Raw genomic sequence first — 20,311 nt, forward strand, 5'->3', positions numbered from 1 at the left:
GCAGGGGGTGCTCTAGCACCCCCTAGTGTCTATCTGTGCACGCCACTGCTTGTGATTTTACGATCAGCTGATATACACCTGTGATCCGCATGTATCAGGGCTCTATCAACACACGCGTTTGTGAATTGCACCTCAGTTTGTGCTGTCATTGTGTACTGATGATCTTATCTTCCACCGGCACGCCCTCTTGTGAGCAGCTGCCTGCAGTTGTCAGGTGTCGTCGCTGAGCGAGACCAAGGCTCACCAGATCATGCAGCAGAAACCTGCCGCCTTCATCCACTTCAACCAACGGCAACTCTCACGCATCTACCCCTCCTCGTACCGCGTGGACTCCTCCAACTTCAACCCTCAGCCCTTCTGGAACTCCGGATGCCACCTTGGTACGTGTGTGTAGGTCGGGGTGAGGGGGTTCGCTAACATACAGGCACTTAACCTGAACCGTAGAAAAGGTGACATTTCTGTTCATAGTAGTCTCACGTAGGCAGATGGCTGGAGATCTCCGCCTATCGATATGTCTGGTTACATCTAAAATCACTGTCCTACCTGGGTTTCAAACTTGAGTCTCCCGTAGCGCGCCACCGAGTGGCGCACTACGAGCTTGTATATGTCTGCTATTTTTGAAAAATCGAAGAACGACTGACATAGAAACATAGCTTTTTCAGAAAACTGTCAGGATGTGGAAGACATTTTTAGAATCTGATCTCAGGTCAAAAAGACATTAATGCCTTCCTTGTCTTGGTTTCAGTGGCGTTGAACTACCAGTCAGAGGGCCGCGTCCTCCAGCTGAACAGAGCCAAGTTCTACAGCAATGGCAACTGTGGCTACATGCTGAAGCCTGCCCTCATGTGTGAAGGTCAGCTTTCAACCGGTACAATGCTGTAGGCTACAGGATGCTTTGATCTAGAACAGGGGTTCTCAACGTTTTTGGCCGGGGACCCCCGAAAATGCTTTGGCAACGTCTCGGGACCCCCGCCCCGCCCCCTCCCGACCCCCAATATAAATTGACTGCTACAATAACCTTAAACCATTTTGGGCGGGAATCCCTTTTGGTGTTTTAAGCATTGTTATAATTTAGCTATTTAAAAATAGCAGATCTACAAGCTCATAGCACGCCACAGAGTAGCGCGCTACGAGCTTGTAGGTCTGCTATTTTTGAAAAATCGTGATTTTTTTTTTTTTTTAAATTTGGGGACCCCCTAAAATAATTTGGCGACCCCCCGAGGGGTCGCGACCCACGGGTTGAGAACCCCTGCTGTAGGCTACAGGATGCTTTGATCTATAAGATGGTCCAATGCTGTAGGCTACAGGATGCTTTGATTCTAGAAGATGGTACAATGCTGTAGGCTACAGGATGCTTTGATTCTATAAGATGGTACAATGCTGTAGGCTACAGGATGCTTTGATCTATAAGATGGTACAATGCTGTAGGCTACAGGATGCTTTGATCTATAAGATGGTACAATGCTGTAGGCTACAGGATGCTTTGATCTAGAAGATGGTACAATGCTGTAGGCTACAGGATGCTTTGATCTAGAAGATGGTCCAATGCTGTAGGCTACAGGATGCTTTGATCTAGAAGATGGTACAATGCTGTAGGCTACAGGATGCTTTGATCTAGAAGATGGTACAATGCTGTAGGCTACAGGATGCTTTGATCTAGAAGATGGTACAATGCTGTAGGCTACAGGATGCTTTGATCTAGAAGATGGTACAATGCTGTAGGCTACAGGATGCTTTGATCTAGAAGATGCTACAATGCTGTAGGCTACAGGATGCTTTGATCTAGAAGATGGTACAATGCTGTAGGCTACAGGATGCTTTGATTCTATAAGATGGTACAATGCTGTAGGCTACAGGATGCTTTGATCTATAAGATGGTCCAATGCTGTAGGCTACAGGATGCTTTGATCTAGAAGATGGTACAATGCTGTAGGCTACAGGATGCTTTGATCTAGAAGATGGTACAATGCTGTAGGCTACAGGATGCTTTGATCTAGAAGATGGTGCAATGCTGTAGGCTACAGGATGCTTTGATCTAGAAGATGGTACAATGCTGTAGGCTACAGGATGCTTTGATCTATAAGATGGTACAATGCTGTAGGCTACAGGATGCTTTGATCTAGAAGATGGTACAATGCTGTAGGCTACAGGATGCTTTGATCTAGAAGATGGTACAATGCTGTAGGCTACAGGATGCTTTGATCTATAAGATGGTACAATGCTGTAGGCTACAGGATGCTTTGATTCTATAACATGCTATCTTGATGAATGGATAGACCACAATGGAAGTTTGTGTTTTCCTCTGTGTTATCCTATCTTTAAGCCTTAACGTCTGACTGTACTGTTTACATTTCTGACTAATCAATCAATCAATCAATCAATCAATCAATCAATCAATCAATCAGAAAAAAAAGCTTCGAAATGGCTAAAATAAAGGAAACATTGTATTGCCTTTAGGTGCCTTTAACCCCAACTTGGAGGACCCGCTGCCAGGCCTGATGAAGAAACAGCTTGTACTTAAGATCATTAGCGGACAGCAGCTTCCCAAACCCAAAGACTCCATGCTGGGTGATAGGGGAGAGGTATGACGCACGCACGCACGCACACGCACACACGCACAGGCACACACACACACACACACGCACACGGGCGGCGGTGGCTCAGGGGTAGAGTGGCTGGATGGGGACCACAAGGTTGCCAGTTCGAACCCGGGCTCCCCCAGAGCTAGTGTCGAAGTGTCCTTGAGCAAGACACTGAACCCCTAATTGCTCCTGATGTGCTGGTTGGTGCCTTGCATGGTTTCCACCGCCATTGGTGTATGAATGTGTGTGTGAATGGGTGAATTGATGCACAATCTATGTAAAGTGCCTTGGATAAAGGCGCTATATAAATGCACCATTTACCATTTCACACACACACGCGCACACACACACACGCACACACGCACGCACGCACACACACACACACAGAATGCTGCCGTAATGAACGCACACAAGATTCCAAATTTCACGAATTCATTTGAATGTATTGTATAATGTGCATGCGTGTGTGTGTGTGTGTTCATCAGATCATTGATCCCTTCGTGGAGGTGGAGGTCATTGGTCTGCCAGTAGATTGCTGCAAGGAGCAGACAAGGGTGGTGGACGATAACGGTGAGTCGAAATGTTGCTGCTTCTCACGAGTCACGTATGATGATGACATAACATTGACAAACTATTGACACACGGAAAATATTCAATATTAATTGTAGTTATCTATTGTTTGCCTGTGTATATATTCACAAGTCTGATCTGAGTAGGTATAAAGACATAATAAACAACACGCTACACTGATAGAGTATACGTTATGACACACAGGGATGTGCACACATACTGTAGACATCAAAGGGGGCTTCAGCCCATGCCCATTTACACGTCTGTAAAACAACTGCCCTCTCCAGACCACGAATGCAGCATTTACTATGGAAGAAATTCAAATGCCCTCCTCTGTCCTCTCCTTTCCATGCCGTGCCGGAAGGCACCATTCAGGAGAATTGCTTTTTTCCCCCGAAGTCTCCTGAACTTGAACGCAGCATTTTGCGTTGAACAAATTTGTTTAGAAATCCATGTCGTACACCGCACGTCCACTAGCTAAAGAGTGCTGGGTTGCGCCCCAAAAATAGCAGATCTACAAGCTTTGTAGCTTGTGAGCTTGTAGATCTGCTATTTTCGCTATGTTGTCCAAAAGTGTCCTCTTACGGGATTTCAACCCCTGCCCCTCTAACACCCTCTGCACGTCCCTGATGTCACAGATACATAATGTATGGAATATACAGTAGACTACTTGTGTGACCCTGGTACGCTGCAGTCCAGGCAGTGTTCATCCTGGTTTATAAATATACACAAGCTTAGCTTGTAGATTGGCTGTTTTCACCATGCAGCAACACTGAACCCCTGTAAGGAAAGGAAGGAATAGTTCACCCCCAAAAATACTTATTTTTTCTTTTAATTGATCACTCACACCATGGAGACTTGAATTCATGGATTGTTTTTGTTTTTATCACATTCCTAAGCCAATACTTTGATGACCAGCAGTGGGTCCCAATGGAGACACAGAAAATATCTGTGTCTCCATACCACTCAACCACTGCTGAGTAATCGATAGAAAAAAGTAATTTTTAATTATTCCTTTAAGCGTGATTTATAGATCCACACAGATCTACAGCTTGTAGATGGTAGATGTATAGATCCACACAGATCTACAGCTTGTAGATGTATAGATCCATAGATCCACACAGATCTACAGCGTGTAGATGTATAGATCCATAGATCCACACAGATCTACAGCTTGTAGATGTATAGATCCACACAGATCTACAGCTTGTAGATGTATAGATCCATAGATCCACACAGATCTACAGCTTGTAGATGTATAGATCCATAGATCCACACAGATCTACAGCTTGTAGATGTATAGATCCACACAGATCTACAGCTTGTAGATGTATAGATCCACACAGATCTACAGCTTGTAGATGTATAGATCCATAGATCCACACAGATCTACAGCTTGTAGATGTATAGATCCACTACAGCTTGAAGAAGGGCTATTTCCACCTACTGTACAACACTGATGTGCAGCCAAGTGTAACTCAGGCTCTGGTTTCAAACTGTTTGTATGTGCAGAACGGTGGTTTGTTGTGGTTTGGCCCTGACATGTGATCAAGTATTTATGTGATGCCCGGGAGCAGAGTATAGCGTGTGGTGCCCACGCACGCACACACGCACACACGCACGTGCGCACACACACACACCCTTGTGTGGTTTTCTTGAAGTTATTTAAAAGCATGTTTCTTAAATTGTGAGATTCGAGATTTGAGATACAGTAACTTTTGCCTGGTGCAATACAATGTAACAGAATAATTTATTTGATAAGCCTCAACAATCACCACATGTGTGTGTGCGCATGTGTGTGTGCGTGCGTGTGTGCATCCATATGTTGTTTGGCAGGTGAGATATCCAACTATATTGTTGTGATGTATAATGGATGAGGTCAGCAGCAGGAGCTGTGCACAGACAGCACCTCTGTGTCTGCACACACACACACACACACACACACACACACACATACACACACATACACACACACACAAACACTACACGCACGCACGCACGCACGCACGCACGCACGCACGCACGCACACAGAGTTAGCCTGAATTATTCATCACTGCTGAGCTTGCTGTCTAACTCGCCTCCTGTCTTTCTGTTTCCCTGGACTGTCCACTCTCTCTCGCTCTCTCTCCGCATCCATCTCAATCCCTCCTCCTGTCTCTCTATGCCCTCTCTTCTCCTCACTGTTTATTTCTCTGTCTCTCAATCTTCTCACCACGACTCTTTGTTGTGCTAATTCATTCTCTCCTCGATTCCTGATTTCTTTTTTTCTCCACCACACTTCTCTCTCAAACCACTCTCATCTCTATCTTTGTACTGTCTACTGTCTCCTCCTCCTTTTTTCTTTTTTTTGTACCCGGTCCACCCCCTCCTCCCCACCCCCTCCACCCCCTCCTCCCCACCCCCTCCACCCTCATCTCCCTGTCTGCTCTCTATCCGTTCTTCCGTCCACCTCCATCTTTCTTTCTGTCCCGTCCGTCCCTCGGTCTCTTCTCAGGGTTTAACCCCATGTGGGAAGAGACCCTGGTGTTCACGCTCCACATGCCAGAGCTGGCCCTGGTGCGTTTTCTGGTGTGGGACCATGACCCCATTGGCCAGGACTTCATTGGCCAGCGCACTATCGCCTTCAACAGCATGCTAACAGGTAAGACACCTCGTCTGACCCCCAGACCTCCTTCTTCCTCTGGACCCTTGAGGGTCATCATCTGCTCACCTCACATGACTTTAGTTTCAGACGAGGCTTTAGTTTCAGACATCATTCAAAAGGTCATTTTCAAATGATCGGAATCGGATCGGGAGCAAAACAAACGTGATCGGGACATCCCTAAATATTATATCCATATCATTATATTAGACTGGATATCATCTGTGGTTTTGGATATTGTACTATTGTGATATATAAGTGTTCGGATCTGGAAAAATCAAATGATCGGAATTAGATCGGGAGCAAAAAAGCGTGATCGGGAGATCCCTAAATGCAATGATAGTTTACTGGTATCATACTCTGTCCCATACCCAGCAGAGTATAACGGCAAAGCAGTTACGATTTTGGCAAAAGTTGAACTTTTCTCAAATTTACCATAGCACGTTTTGCTGGCTCCACCTCTTAAGCGGAGAAGGCAGCGGTCACTCCTCTTCATAGACAACGCTCTGGACCTCGACCGCTTCCTCGGAACGCGGAAGCAGAATACTTCTGCATGTGTGAATTTGACTTGAGATAAATGGTATATGACAAAACACCACTGCACAAAAAGGACTGTCTTTCTATAGAACTGCTACGTACTTTTATAAGGTGTTATGTTTCTGCCTGTTTGGTGTCTGTGTCTTCTGCGTAGTGTTGTTGTTGACAGTTGCTGTGTTTGCGTTGCAGGTTACCGTCACGTGTACTTGGAAGGTATGGAGGAGGCGTCCATCTTTGTTCATATAGCTGTGAATGACATCACTGGTAAGGTAGGTACGACCACGGCGGCTAGCCGACTCCTACTAACAACAACACATACAATCCTGCTCCTATTCAGCAAGCTCCAATTTTGCATCGCCGACCTGGAATAACTTTGTTTACTCACTTTAAAAAAGATTAGAACTCCATAGGACTGATGATGAAACGCAAGAGTATAGGTAAAGGTATGTTTAAGATGTATTAAAAACACAAACAAATGGTAAAACACAGATAACACACCTGAGGAAATAAAAAAGCTGGGAAAGGATGCAGGGATTTTCCAGGCATGGTAAAGATTTTGAGATAAGATCCAGAAGGGAAGAAAAAGTTGAACAAAAGAAAAAGGTGCTGAACAAACATATACATACAGAAAAGAAGGTATGATGACCGCACACCTTCTTAAGCTCCCAGTAGTTTATTTAAGGATAAGGACTCAATGTTGGACTCAATGTTTCGACCCTTGCCGTGTCTTCATCCAGAATGAATTATGGCAAACGTAAAATGTGTCCAGGAACTCCTAGAACATTCTACATTGAATAAGAGTAATGAATAATCTCTCATGAGGTTGTATAGGTTGGTTAATTTAAAAAGAAATCGCCTATTAATGACATACGTGGCCAAAATAGGGACGCCAGGCTAAGATTCAGGTCTTTAATGGGTTAAGCAGTATAGAACAGTTGCTCAGCCTGTTGTGTAGGCATGAAGAGGGCATTCCCCTGGTTTGATGCAGTTCTTACTGTGATGAACAAAACAATGAAATGGCATCAATCCATTCCATGATGTTTGCATCTCTTTGCATCCTGATCATTATGTCACAGGAAGACCTTGATGGTATCGTTTGACCAAAATAGGCTGACTCGAATGCTCCAATGCTTCATGTCCTCCTGTTAATTGATACCAAAATCAATATTATTATTTTTATATATTCTTTCATTAAGCCTATTACAGCAGGACCGCACGCACGCACGCATGCACGCACGCACGCACGCACGCACGCACGCACGCACGCACGCACGCACACACACACAAATGTATGGATAATGTCATTATCAAATCAACAAAACAGCCATTCAGGACAGACCTGTAGCCGCCTATATGGAGGCATTTCTCCATAATCATCCCTAATACATGCTAAATAATGAAATATCTGCTATTTTACGTTGTACAAAATGCGACAAAGACTTTCTACTAAGTTGTGTGGATGCAGTTGACCTTTGACCTTGGTCAGCCGTAGCACTAGACGACCGTGTTGTTGTTCATGTTACTGTTTGTGCTTCCTGTGTTATATCTCTTATCTTGTCGCCCCTCCCACCTCTCTTTTTCTCTCTCTCTCTCTCTCTCCCCGTCCTCTCTGATCTCTCCTCCTCTTGTCTGTTTGTGATTTCAGTGGACCCCCCTTTGTCCAATCGCTGCATTTAGAGGCATTTAGAGCCCTGACGCTCTCCCACTCAGAACTCAGGTGTAGTGAGACCCAATCAGCATCTTGCATGCAGCACATGCCCCACCCCTTCTCCCTTCGTTTTACCCACCCCCCTCTCTCCCACTTCACTCAAGTGATGTGACCCCCTTTTACCCTTGCGTGGACCCCCGTCGCAATCATTGGGCGGGAGAAACAAACAAAACAAAACAAAAAAAGGCCAACTCATGCATCACATGAGTTGCGAACATGACTCGCCCGCATCTTCATTGACCCTCCCAAAGTAGATCCAACGTCACTAACCTGCACCAATCAAGGCCTTTATTACAGAGGATGAGAAAAAGAGCGAGTGAGAGAGATTGTTGTTGGGGGTGGGGCCGGGTCAGGGGATGATACTGGCGAGCTACAGTGACTTTTGTCTATTTTTTGCAGAGTGGATATTTTCCCTCCTTGACTCTCAGGGCATCAGTTTGTCCAGCACGCTGCACTGCAGGGGTATACAGTTCCAGGGCCTTTGAGGACACCTCTCGCCCTGCCGTTAATCATCTTTTTTTTCTCGTTTATTTTTTAACTTTTTTGGTCCCTAGGAAGAGGAAAGTGGAGAGAACTTTTGGTAGTGTAGAGTCTGTCGGTAGATTGTTGCAAGAGGAGAGGGCTTCGATTGCACAACATATTATCGCAACGCTCCTATTTTCGTTGTTATTGAAAATCTTTTTTTGCCCATATTGACATAATATGCCCAAAATAGGGTTGAAAGTTGTTAAAATAGCAGAAGATAGTTCATTAACCCCTCTATTGTTCTCTTATTTTGAGGTAGATATTAGAATACAGCATTTTGATTATTTCTAATAACTGTGCTCAGCATGTTACACAAATTCTGTCTCGTTTAACCACGTAACCCCTATACTTAGTTCACCGTTTTACCATGGGCCACACTAAATATCTTTGGCAAAAATAGCTGATTTACAAGCTTGCAACAAGCTGCAACATGACACGTTGTGAACTTGTAGATCTGCTATTCTCACCAAATGTTGCCACCAGAATAGCAATGCTAGTGTTATGCAGAATTATATTGAGGCAGTGTTGCGCTAAAGGAATTTTGCCTATTCTTATTCTCTCAACCAAAGGCTTGCTTTCTTGTTTTTGTATTTCTTGTCTTCTTTGTGTCTCTTGTCTTCACTGTCTGGTGTTTTGTTGAATGAACGCACAGAGTAAAGAGTCAAGTAAATCACTACAGAATACAGTTAGTCTTTGATAGTCAGGTCAGCTTGGATCTACTTCTACGTACATCATTTTGTCAAATGACACTGGGTTGCTGTGAATTACATGCTTATAGGAAAGCTCATATTTATTTTGCTATCAAGCAGTTGACCATATTCACAAGGTGGCCCATTCTGCTCTTACTTCATACTGGGGTAGTGATTCTCAACCTTTTCTCAATATTTGTATCTCTGACTGCAACCCCAATTCACACTGTAAAAACCACAGTGTTCATTTCATTCTGATAGTGTAAATGTTTTAAAGCCTTGCACTTGCATAGGATGTTGAGTGAACCAAAACAGGCTTCCAAAACAAAACCCCAAAGCAAAGCAAAGTTTGCCTTCAGAATAGCATTCACGTTACTTGAGTATGAACTAAGAGCAAAGCCAGCCAAACAAATATGGTCAGTGACAAAGATTCCCAAGTCGCGCTTCATGATCCAGCATTAAAACACATCTCCACGTAGCTGGAGAAGCTTCTGGATCATTTCCAGACTACATTGTACAGTATAGAGCGGCGCAGTCCCGCCCCCTACCATGGACCAGGAAATGAATCCCAATGCATTTTTCCCATAGACATTTCAAAAAGTATTTATTTAAAGACGGTTACGCCGCGGACGAAGCCATCTCGAGTCGTGACAACTCATGACAACACAAACAATATTTTGGACCAAACAAATAATTACAAAGAAGAAAAACAACAAAAAAAGTGTTGTAACCTGCCGTTTTTTTTCTTCTTTCTAATTATTAGTTCGGCCCAAAAAATTGTGTTTGTTGTCATGATTTGTCACGACTCGAGTTGGCTTTGTCCGCGGTGTAAACGTCTTTAAATAGATACTTTCTGAAATGTCTATGAGGAAAATTAACGGAGAATCATTTCCTGGTCCCTGGTAGGGGGCGGGACTGCGACGCTCTATTGCAGTGGTAGAAGTGCTATTTTCTGCCCTCTCTCTGTCATTTGCCTGACTGGCTGTCAAAGTGAGTGTCTGGTGGACATCATTATCATCGTCCCTAATGTTCTTGGATCCCCCTAATGTACTCCTTCACTGTGCTCACTCCCTGTCACCACAATTCCTTGACATTAGAGTTAGGGCCGATTCATACTCCTATTTTAGAGCCAAATAAAAGTCGGTTCGGCTCTGTAGAGCCTACAATGTGACGTCATTTGAGGTTCGGGGGGGCGGGTACCGTCCTAAAGTCGGCTCTTCGGTGCTACTGAAAATTTCTGACGAGCCGAAATCATTTCGGCACTACAGCGCCGAAACAGCGGTAAAATAGGAGTATGAATCGGCCCTTATACCACCCTATTTCAAATGTCACGGAATATCTCTACACACATGTCCACATAGTCCGACGTTGACTTGTAAACAGTGACATCTTTATCAGAAGATGAGGTTGTATCTTGTATACACATTCTGCATTCTGATGCTAGAAATAGCCTACACATCTTTCCCTTCATGTAATTGAAGTTTGTTCTAGAGGCCAACATAGTCTGATGCTCATAATGTTTATTAAAAGTATTGTGTTTAGTTCATTTCATTACGCTACCTACCTCTTGGTTTACTTGCAACTGCTTTCACCACCGCTACTTTGGATTTCCGAAAGCTTGCCACAGAGCGTAACAAGTAGCATCGATTAGATGTCATGCTATATGGAGCATCATCTGATGTATTGCTACTGCAGATAACAGCACTTGGATCAATTTGGGGTGATTTGTATCCAGTTTGAGCATGTCCTGTCCTGTTAATGTATTTCTGCAATAATGTTTGGACAAAGTCACTCACATTATGGCACTTTTTTCAATATCCCCTTGTGTATATAAATGACTGAGTGTCCATTGCTGTTCAGTATGTTGGTATATCTCAGTATCCATTGCTCTTCAGTCTGTTGGTATATCTCAGTATCCATTGCTCTTCAGTCTGTTGGTATATCTCAGTATCCATTGCTCTTCAGTCTGTTGGTATGCCTCAGTATTCATTGCTCTTCAGTCTGTTGGTATGTCTCAGTATTCATTGCTGTTCTCTGTCTCGTTGATAGGCCAAGGCGGCCAGCGGCATAAAAGGGCTGTTTCACAGAAGCCCAAAGCAAGCTTCCCTCGACAGCCATGCTGCTGCACTGCACAGCCGTAAGCATCCGTTCGGCGCCCACCTCCTGCGCCGTACAGCCAGCGCGCCCACCAAGGGTCAGCCCAAAGTCCAGAAGGGCCTCCCCGAGATCGCCATCGACACCAAAGACTACAGCTCGGAGGGGGCTAGTGAGGACCGGGAGTCCAAGGACCAGGAAAGGCCCGCTGCTGCCACCACCTCCCACCAGCCCCCACCGCCGCCACACCGCCATAACGGGGTGGACACTAATGGGGCTCTCCACCCTGCGGAGGGAAAAGGTAAGATGCCGCGCTTCCATCCTCGATGTCCCAACAGTGAGCCTCTGAAACGGGCCAACCGGCCCCGGTTCCAACATTTGCCCATCATGAAGCAGGGAGTGTTTGCCCGCGTGGCGTTTAAAAGCTCAGGCAGTGTAGGAATGTCTTCCGATTGCATGACGTGCGGGGTCGGCTCCAAGGGGAGTCCCGAGACTGAAAGGAAATGCCAGGCCGAGGGGAGGCAGGGGTACAGGCCGGGAGAACAAGAGATACAGGAGAGAAAACCCAGCGTCTCTTCCACCAACAAGCAGGTTCAGCCAGAGCCCATTCTAGCCAAACCCCAGCCCGTCGCTGCCCAGCCGGATGCACAGCAGCCCCCGCCCCCGCCCCCGCCCCAGCTCAAGCCCGAGCCAGAGATCCACTTCCGTCACTCGCCCCAAGCTCTCTTCCAGCCCATCCCCTCACCCACACCGAAAGCCCGGCAGACCCTGGGCCCCCACCACGACCGCCCCCGCCCCGACCCGTCAGAGAGGAACGCCCGCTCCTGCAGCGTGCCTCGCCGCCGCTTCGCCAGTAACAACGTCACGCCGTCGCCGACTCTCACTCCTCACTGCAGGAGTAGTCTCCTTCCGCGGCATGCTCGGCCCCCCAGCTACGGCGCCGCTTGCGCCTTAGCCCCCGACCCGGTCACGGACGGCCTTTCACTCAGTGACACGAGCAGCTGCGAGAGCCTGAGCGGGTGGGAGTCTCCCCCCATGCTGCCGCCGCGCTCTGTCCTCGACAGCCGCAAGAGGGCCGTGGGCACTCTGCAGCGTGAGATGAACACCCTGTTCTCCCAGAAAATGGACGAGCTGCGCTCTAAGTCCCCCATGATCTTTGCTGGTAAGATGGAACCAACTCACACTTCATTTATACTCTGGCACTCGCCGATGTCACATGGCGAAAATAGCTGATCTACAAGCTCAGAACGTGTCGCATGCGACATGCTGAGAGCTGAAAGATCGTCCATTTTCTGCACACGACACCGCCGTTTAACAAAGTATAAATTAGGCGTGAGCCTTCCTCAGCTGTTCCCCAATACCTGTAGTAGCCATAGTGGGCTTTTAAAACAGCGCATAACCCGCCAGTTAGACCCCCTAAACCCATAGGTGTTGTAGAATTGACCTTAAACCAGCATCCCTAGTGTAACAGTTTACTTTAATAGGCTACTCCCTGAATAACTCGTACCTTGTCAACCTAGACCTGATGATTTTAGCAAAACGTTATTACCATCCAGTAGTTTCTGCATCTTATTAATCCAAGTATTACCAAACTTCTACTGAGTCATGATGCACAAAAGTCAACTCACTGTGTTTTGCTTATTTTCTTGCTTTGCAAATTCCTATACTAAATCCACTCTCATGCTTGACAGATGAAAGCAATGGTAAGTTTATAACTGGTGGCACTATCACTCTAAAAAAAATTATATAAAAACAAAATCTAAGTCATCAAGACCACTGACACATCTCCTGGATTCAATAATGTTCCCCACCCTGCATTTCCTAGAACATGTTTCATAACCTGGAACGTTCTGTCCAAGTATTGTAAAAATGTGTATTTTCTTTCTGCAGCTGTTCTTCTGACAGCTTTTTTCAATGTGAATGATGAATTGAAAAGTAAAATGCAGTTACTTTTAGACAAAGCCTTGTTGGGTAACTTTAGAATTGCGGTATAGCTTTGATACAGCAATGTGATTTGGGGATTCTCTTTATGAACATGCTTTCTTTCTCTCTGTGTAGTGCTCTCTTCTCCTCTCTCCTTTGTCCCTCTGTTCCTCTCTCCCTCTGTTCCGACGGCGCTAAACTCTCCTCTTTCCTTCTGTCCCTCTTGCACGCTCGCTCTGTTCCTAGTGCAGAATTGAGGGGATGACCAGAGCCAGGTAAACAGAACCCTTGAATGAATCCTATCTGCACTTGCATTCTCAAGTCGTATGATGGTGTCATTCGCCAGAAATAGCAGATATACAACCTCTGAGATTGTAGATTTGCTATTTTTCCGGATATGAATGATGTGCCACCCTTCACCCTTCTTTTGTCTGCCTGCATGATCTCATCGCCCTCATCTCACCACCCTGCTCTGTTACCTCATTACATGATCTCATCTCCCTCATCTCACCACCCTGCTCTGTTACCTCATTACATGATCTCATCGCCCTCATCTCCCCACCCTGCTCTGTTACCTCATTACATGACCTCATCTCCCTCATCTCACCACCCTGCTCTGTTACCTCATTACATGACCTCATCGCCCTCATCTCACCACCCTGCTCTGTTACCTCATTACATGACCTCATCGCCCTCATCTCACCACCCTGCTCTGTTACCTCATTACATGACCTCATCGCCCTCATCTCACCACCCTGCTCTGTTACCTCATTACATGATCTCATCGCCCTCATCTCACCACCCTGCTCTGTTACCTCATTACATGATCTCATCGCCCTCATCTCACCACCCTGCTCTGTTACCTCATTACATGACCTCATCGCCCTCATCTCACCACCCTGCTCTGTTACCTCATTACATGACCTCATCGCCCTCATCTCACCACCCTGCTCTGTTACCTCATTACATGACCTCATCGCCCTCATCTCACCACCCTGCTCTGTTACCTCATTACATGATCTCATCGCCCTCATCTCACCACCCTGCTCTGTTACCTCATTACATGACCTCATCGCCCTCATCTCACCACCCTGCTCTGTTACCTCATTACATGATCTCATCGCCCTCATCTCACCACCCTGCTCTGTTACCTCATTACATGATAAAGAGTCTTAAAAAGACAAAAGATTGGCTGCACACACTGATAGCCAAAGAGCCGATTATTTATTAGGATGCAGAGTAAAAACCAACGTTTCGGCAGTACAACTGCCTTCTTCAGGCTATATGGGTTTCAACGTTTCGGCAGTTGTACTGCTGAAACGTTGGTTTTTACTCTGCATCCTAATAAATAATCGGCTCTTTGGCTATCAGTGTGTGCAGCCACTCTTTTGTCTTTTTAAGACTTAACTCTTTAGATGTTTCTGCCATGAGCTGGCACCACTACTAAGACTGGTGTGTTTCTGCCATGAGCTGGCACCACTACTAAGACTGGTGTGTTTCTGCCATGAGCTGGCACCACTACTAAGACTGGTGTGCGTTTAGCATCCTCCTGCACCTCATCACATGATGTCATTGCCCTCATTGATCTCACCACCCTGCTCTGTTACCTCATTACATGATGTCATTGCCCTCATTGATCTCACCACCCTGCTCTGTTACCTCATTACATGATGTCATTGCCCTCATTGATCTCACCACCCTGCTCTGTTACCCGCTAAAATCCAGAGTGTTCATTCACACAGAGTGTAAAAAAAAAATCACACCCGTGTGAACAGAGCGGTGCAGGCTGCTCAACAACTCTGCTGGCTGGCTGCAGTTGTAGTTCTAGTGCTCAGTGTGAATGGCCCTTTAGGGCCTAAAGGGTGACCTAAAGTGGCCACTGTTGGGCTGCCTAAAGTTTAGGCTGCTCAACAGTGCCACTTGAGGTCACCCAGCGGTAATGCAGCTGTTGAGGCCTTGTACTCAGACAGACATACACACTCGGTTCACTCATTGGAGCGGTTTGGCACCGCTCAAAAAACATAGAACCGTAAGGGCCTATTTTTGAGAGGCCCTAGTCCCTCCTATATACCGCTTTTGTCCCCACAAAATGTCCACAACACAAACATTAAATGCCATTGACAATGAAGGGGACATTTACGTCATCTTGTCCCCACACGTCTCATATTTGCCATCGACAATGAAAGGAGAAATTAGGTCAAATGTCCGCCAAATATGACGTAAATTTGTGGCAACAGGCATTCTGATTGGCCAGTATGAGATGATTCATGATGATGTACTATGATAAGAGCGCCCCTCACTTCACACGGGTGTGATTATTTTTATACTCTTGAGTTATATGAGCACTCTGGCTTTTACTGTGGCCAGACGAGATTCAGTATCCACATTTCCTGCTACTCTACACCTGCACTAATGTGAGATGAAATCAGTGTTCACTTTGGCTTGTCCTTTCTCATTGGTGCATAGGGGAACAGTACAGAGCCATACAGGGATGGTCCCCTTTGGCTTGTCCTTTCTCATTGGTGCAAAGGGGAGCAGTGACAAAGGCACAGAGCCACACAGGGATGGTCTCCTTTGGCTTGTCCTTTCTCATTGGTGCAAAGGGGAGCAGTGACAAAGGCACAGAGCCACACAGGGATGGTCCCTGTAGAGATGCTGTGATTAATTTGTGGCCTCTGTCTTGCTGAACCACAACAGTAATGCACAAAACGTACCTGGCGCAATTATAGGAAGAGCAACCTAAAGAGCAAATAATACCATGTTATCAGACTATTTTCCGGTTGTAAAAAAGCAACAATAAATTCTGTAATGTTCACTTTCGTGTATTTTGTACAGTATCACATATCCTATGTTCGTCTATTTTGCACAAAACACATTCTTGCCATCTGGGGATTTGACTTTTTTTTAACATCCCTTGCTTCCCCCCCCCCCCCCCCCCTCTTTCTTCCTGCAGACTGTCCCACAGTGCGGAGACTTGCTCCCCCTCTTCCACTACTCGCACCGATCACTGAAGAACCCAGGGACCCACGTCTTGTACGCTCCGTCTCCACCCCGCCAGAAGACCTGTCCTCACCTCACCCCCCAATAGTAACATTGCACTCACCATCCACAGCAATAATCACCACCGCAACCTCCCCGCTAACTGCACCCGCAAATGGGCCGGCGGCCAGTCCTGTCAAAGTGAGGGGAGAGCCTAAGAAATCCCCGTCATTACCTGTGGCCGTTCTTCCCCCTCAGGGGCCAGCCTCTAAAACTGTCCCGACACAGTGTAGCCAAGATCCCTGGGTCAGCAACGGCCCTCCATCGTCCACGGAGCACGCGCCAAACCCAAAGCAAGCCCAGCAGACTCAGACGGACCAAAACATGGATAAAGTAGAGTCTAAAGCAGTGTCCTCCCAGCCCCCTGCCCCGGCACTTCCCACTCAACCCCCCGTCGCCGCCATCACTCAGAGAACGCCCGTCAGGCGAGCGCTCTTCAACACCCCGATGCCACATCATGTGCCCGTACGGAGGACCAAAAGCGAGGGACAGGTCCAGGCGGCGTCGGCCGAGCATGGCGATTCGGCGGTGCCGGAGGTGTGCACCGACGCCACGATGAACGATCGCCTGTGGAGCAAGCTGGAGCCGGGCAGCCACCGAGACAGCGTGTCATCGTCCTCCAGCATCTCGTCCAACGACACCGTCATCGACCTCTCCCTGCCCAACCTGGTCAGGAAGAGCCTCACCAGCCTGCCCATGAGCGGGACCGCCGAACCGCCGTGGGTGAACCGCCCTCGTTCGGCCATAGTTTCCTACGACGCCCCGCGGACGGTCAGCAAGAGCAAGTCCATCCCCAACCTCCGGCAGGGGGACCCTCCGGAGGACGAGCTGCAGAGCCGGCCTCTGGGCGTGCCGCGGGAAGACGCCCTGGACTCGCCCAGCAGAACGGCACAGCGGAGACACACCTGGAGCCGGCTCTACATGGAGGGGCTGAAACAGTCGTCCGCCGCCACGTCCTCGGCCAGGAGGCCTCCCGTGGCCCCCGTGGCCCCCTCCACCTCCTCCATGTCCAAAAGCCTGGGGGACCTGACGTCGGACGACATCGCCTGCAACTTCGACAGCAAGTACCGCAGCATCAGCCGCAGCTTCATCGTCAGGCCCACCCGAGAGCAGCTCCGCCGGGGCAGCCCGCAGAAGTCGCGTCCGCCCAGCGACCTCACAGAGCAGCTACGGAGGTTGACCGATGTGGAGCCCTTGACGGCCAGCGACTTTTCCCCTAGGACGACGTACACGGAGCACCGGGAGGAGGTGGTCGTCATGGACGAGCCCCCGCTGCGGCGGACGTCCTCGCGGAGCCAAAGCAGAGTGCGCTACATTGCTAACAGAGCCAAGCAGGCTCAAGAGAGGCAGAGGCTGCAGGGCCTGGCCCAGGGCAGGAACGCGAGCGTTGGCGGTAGCATTAGCAGCAGCGGTAGCGCCAGCCCCATTGAGGAGCGAGGGAACCCAGAGGGGGCATGTTGCGTGGCCCGTAGCCCCTGCTCTAGCCTGGACCTGCTGAGTCAGCTGGCCCCCGTGGGATCCTCGTCCCCCCGACAGCCCCAGTCCTCCCCAGACCCCGAAAACAACGAAGTCTTTTTCATGCTCAAGCTCTAAGAACTGACAGATTGTCTTGGAACTGAGCGTGAGAGACGCTGACAAAAGAAAAGACACTCATTTGAAATTCCATCCAGTTTGTTCACAAGTAGAAAGTGCTTTAAGCCTGTTGCTGAAACTGGTTTACAGCACCCAGAATATTTCTACATGTTCCAGAAAACTGTCCTGCTGAATTGGTTCTTCTTATATGATAAAAGATGAATATGCTCACAAAGAAAATAATTTTTAACTAAACCAATGTCGCACAGAAAGTCTCTCAAAACTATAGGTATAGTAGCGGAGAGCAACTATTATAAAAGTATCCGTTTTAACACTGTTTTCCGTTTGCACCAAATGTTCAATAATTGCTAGAATGTATTTAGTTCCCCAGTTTTTATATGCCTGTTTTTAAGTTCATAGTGACTTATTCTTGTTTGAATAGTCATTAACAGTAACAAAAGATTATTATTAGACGACTGAATTTAAAATGAAACCCTTTGTTTTTTATATAATATGCTATACGTTTAATTCATTTTAATCTAGATTGGTATTTTCTGTTCATACAGTACTTGGACATCAGTAGCACAGCCAAGTGACAGCAATATTTTGAAAAAGACATTGTATCATATTAAAGATCATATTGATGGCTTTGTTTGTTTTTAACTAAAAGCGAGAGGGCTTATCCCATGTTTTTGCTGCAGAAATAGGATAAAATCATTCCTAGAATGCAGGTCTTTTAATTGTCCCTGTTCTTTGTGTAGTGAATACCTTGTAATTTGACCAAGCTGCCAATATTTCCATTAACTCGATCACTGAGGCATGTTATTACCAACAAGATGATATGATTACTTTAAAATGGTGGTAGAGTAGACACAATTTAGCATACAATGTTATGTTTTACCCTGTTATGTTGACTGCATGTCTTTTATGCACTGTAATATTTATCCCAAGGATCTGTTTTTTTATTTTACAAAGAGTTTTTATATGAAGATTTGTTAATATTTTGAACCTCCGTTCCAGTTGTCACATACAGTACGCATCATGTCTGGATCCCAGTGTTTCCATTGGTCAGTCAGTGGGACTCAAACCAGATGGGAATGATTCATATCAAAGCACGTTTATTTGTAGGTCTATGTTTGCACTGCAGTGCCAGTTCTTTGTGCAACACTTTAGGGAAGATATTTAATTCAAACCATGTGTAATAATGACCTGAATAAATCTCTTAACTGAACCCTACAGCTCTACGGCTCATTAATTTAGTTTACTCTGCTCTCATTGACCAATAAGTGTCACTCGTCTCAGTGTTTAAAAGACAAATGGTTAACAATCCAGGCGTCCAGTGGAAGTAAGCCTTACACGAGTTGACATGTAAAAGCCATTGGCCTTGGTGTTGGCAACGGTCTGACCGTTGCTCTAATTACGGTCTCTGCTTGCGGCTGTGTTTACCAGCCGTCAACTCACTCAACCTCTCTGGCACAAATCTCAAGACCCCCTGCGGGGGGAGAGAATGGCCGCAACAATTACTTAATCCATTGAGACCTGGAACGCATCCATGTCATGTTAGCGTTTAACCACATTAACCATTAACCCATTTTGGGGCGGGAACCCTTTTTGGTGTTTTAAACATTGTTATAATTTAGCTATTGAAAAATAGCAGATCTACAAGTTCATAGCGCGCCACCGAGTGGCGCGCTATGAACTTGTAGGTCTGCTATTTTTGAAAAATCGTTAAAATGTGCCTCAAATCTTTCCGAAAATTGTCATGATTTAGAAAACTTTTTTTTTTTAATTTCGACGTCAGGCCTGAATGGGTTAAGGTTGCACAACAGATTACATGCTCAGTCAGTTGTTACAGGAGAGAAAAACATCTTTTCAGAAGCGCTTGCCCCCCCTGCGAGACTGGAGTGCACAGGAATTATGCTACAAAACAACTTGTGCTTGAATAAACTTCAGCCCCCATATACTATACTATTAATGACAGTCATAATTAAATGTGAGAAGTTGCATAAGCACATTTCACAAGCACAGGTTTCTTTTTCTCTTTTGACATGTCAATCAAAGGCCTAGTCATTGTCAAGTCTGGTTTCCAAGGCGATGGGCCTCCTCTTGTGAGCTGTCACAGGCTGCCAGGCGGCCTCTTCCTCGGTCCTGAGAGACTTCTGAAGCACAACATGCTCATTTTACTGCCATAGACCTGCCCCCGCTGTCCCACACAAACACAAAAGATATGGCTTCATTGAGATTCTGGGCTCGCCCTAAGTCCCCCTTGAAGCCGTATTTATCTACACAGTTTGGCACAGCTTGGCCCCTTCAACCAAAATCTTGAGCCCTGGTGAGCACTTTGGAGCCGACGGAATACTTTTGTCGCCAACAAAGGAGTGAAAACAACTCTCACTGTGGAAATGCAGCCCAGCCGCTGCTTGTTTTTGA

At 46.6% G+C, this 20,311-nt stretch overlaps 1 protein-coding gene across 1 annotated transcript in view; it reads left to right on the forward strand.

Moving 5' to 3' along the window:
* Window positions 1-19,112, forward strand: part of plch2a (phospholipase C, eta 2a) — a 237,626-nt gene extending 218,514 nt beyond the window's left edge. The window contains exons 17-24 of the mRNA XM_079523685.1: window positions 198-380; window positions 746-853; window positions 2,458-2,582; window positions 3,068-3,152; window positions 5,648-5,794; window positions 6,521-6,600; window positions 11,303-11,648; window positions 16,224-19,112. Of these exons, the coding sequence (XP_079379811.1) occupies window positions 198-380; window positions 746-853; window positions 2,458-2,582; window positions 3,068-3,152; window positions 5,648-5,794; window positions 6,521-6,600; window positions 11,303-11,648; window positions 16,224-17,902 (2,753 nt within the window). The 3' untranslated portion in view covers window positions 17,903-19,112. The remainder of the gene's footprint in view (window positions 1-197; window positions 381-745; window positions 854-2,457; window positions 2,583-3,067; window positions 3,153-5,647; window positions 5,795-6,520; window positions 6,601-11,302; window positions 11,649-16,223) is intronic.
* Window positions 19,113-20,311: the final 1,199 nt, after the last annotated feature.

The sequence above is a fragment of the Electrona antarctica genome (genome assembly GCF_951216825.1).
Source record: "Electrona antarctica genome assembly, chromosome: 2".
NCBI classification, from domain to species: Eukaryota; Metazoa; Chordata; class Actinopteri; order Myctophiformes; family Myctophidae; genus Electrona; species Electrona antarctica.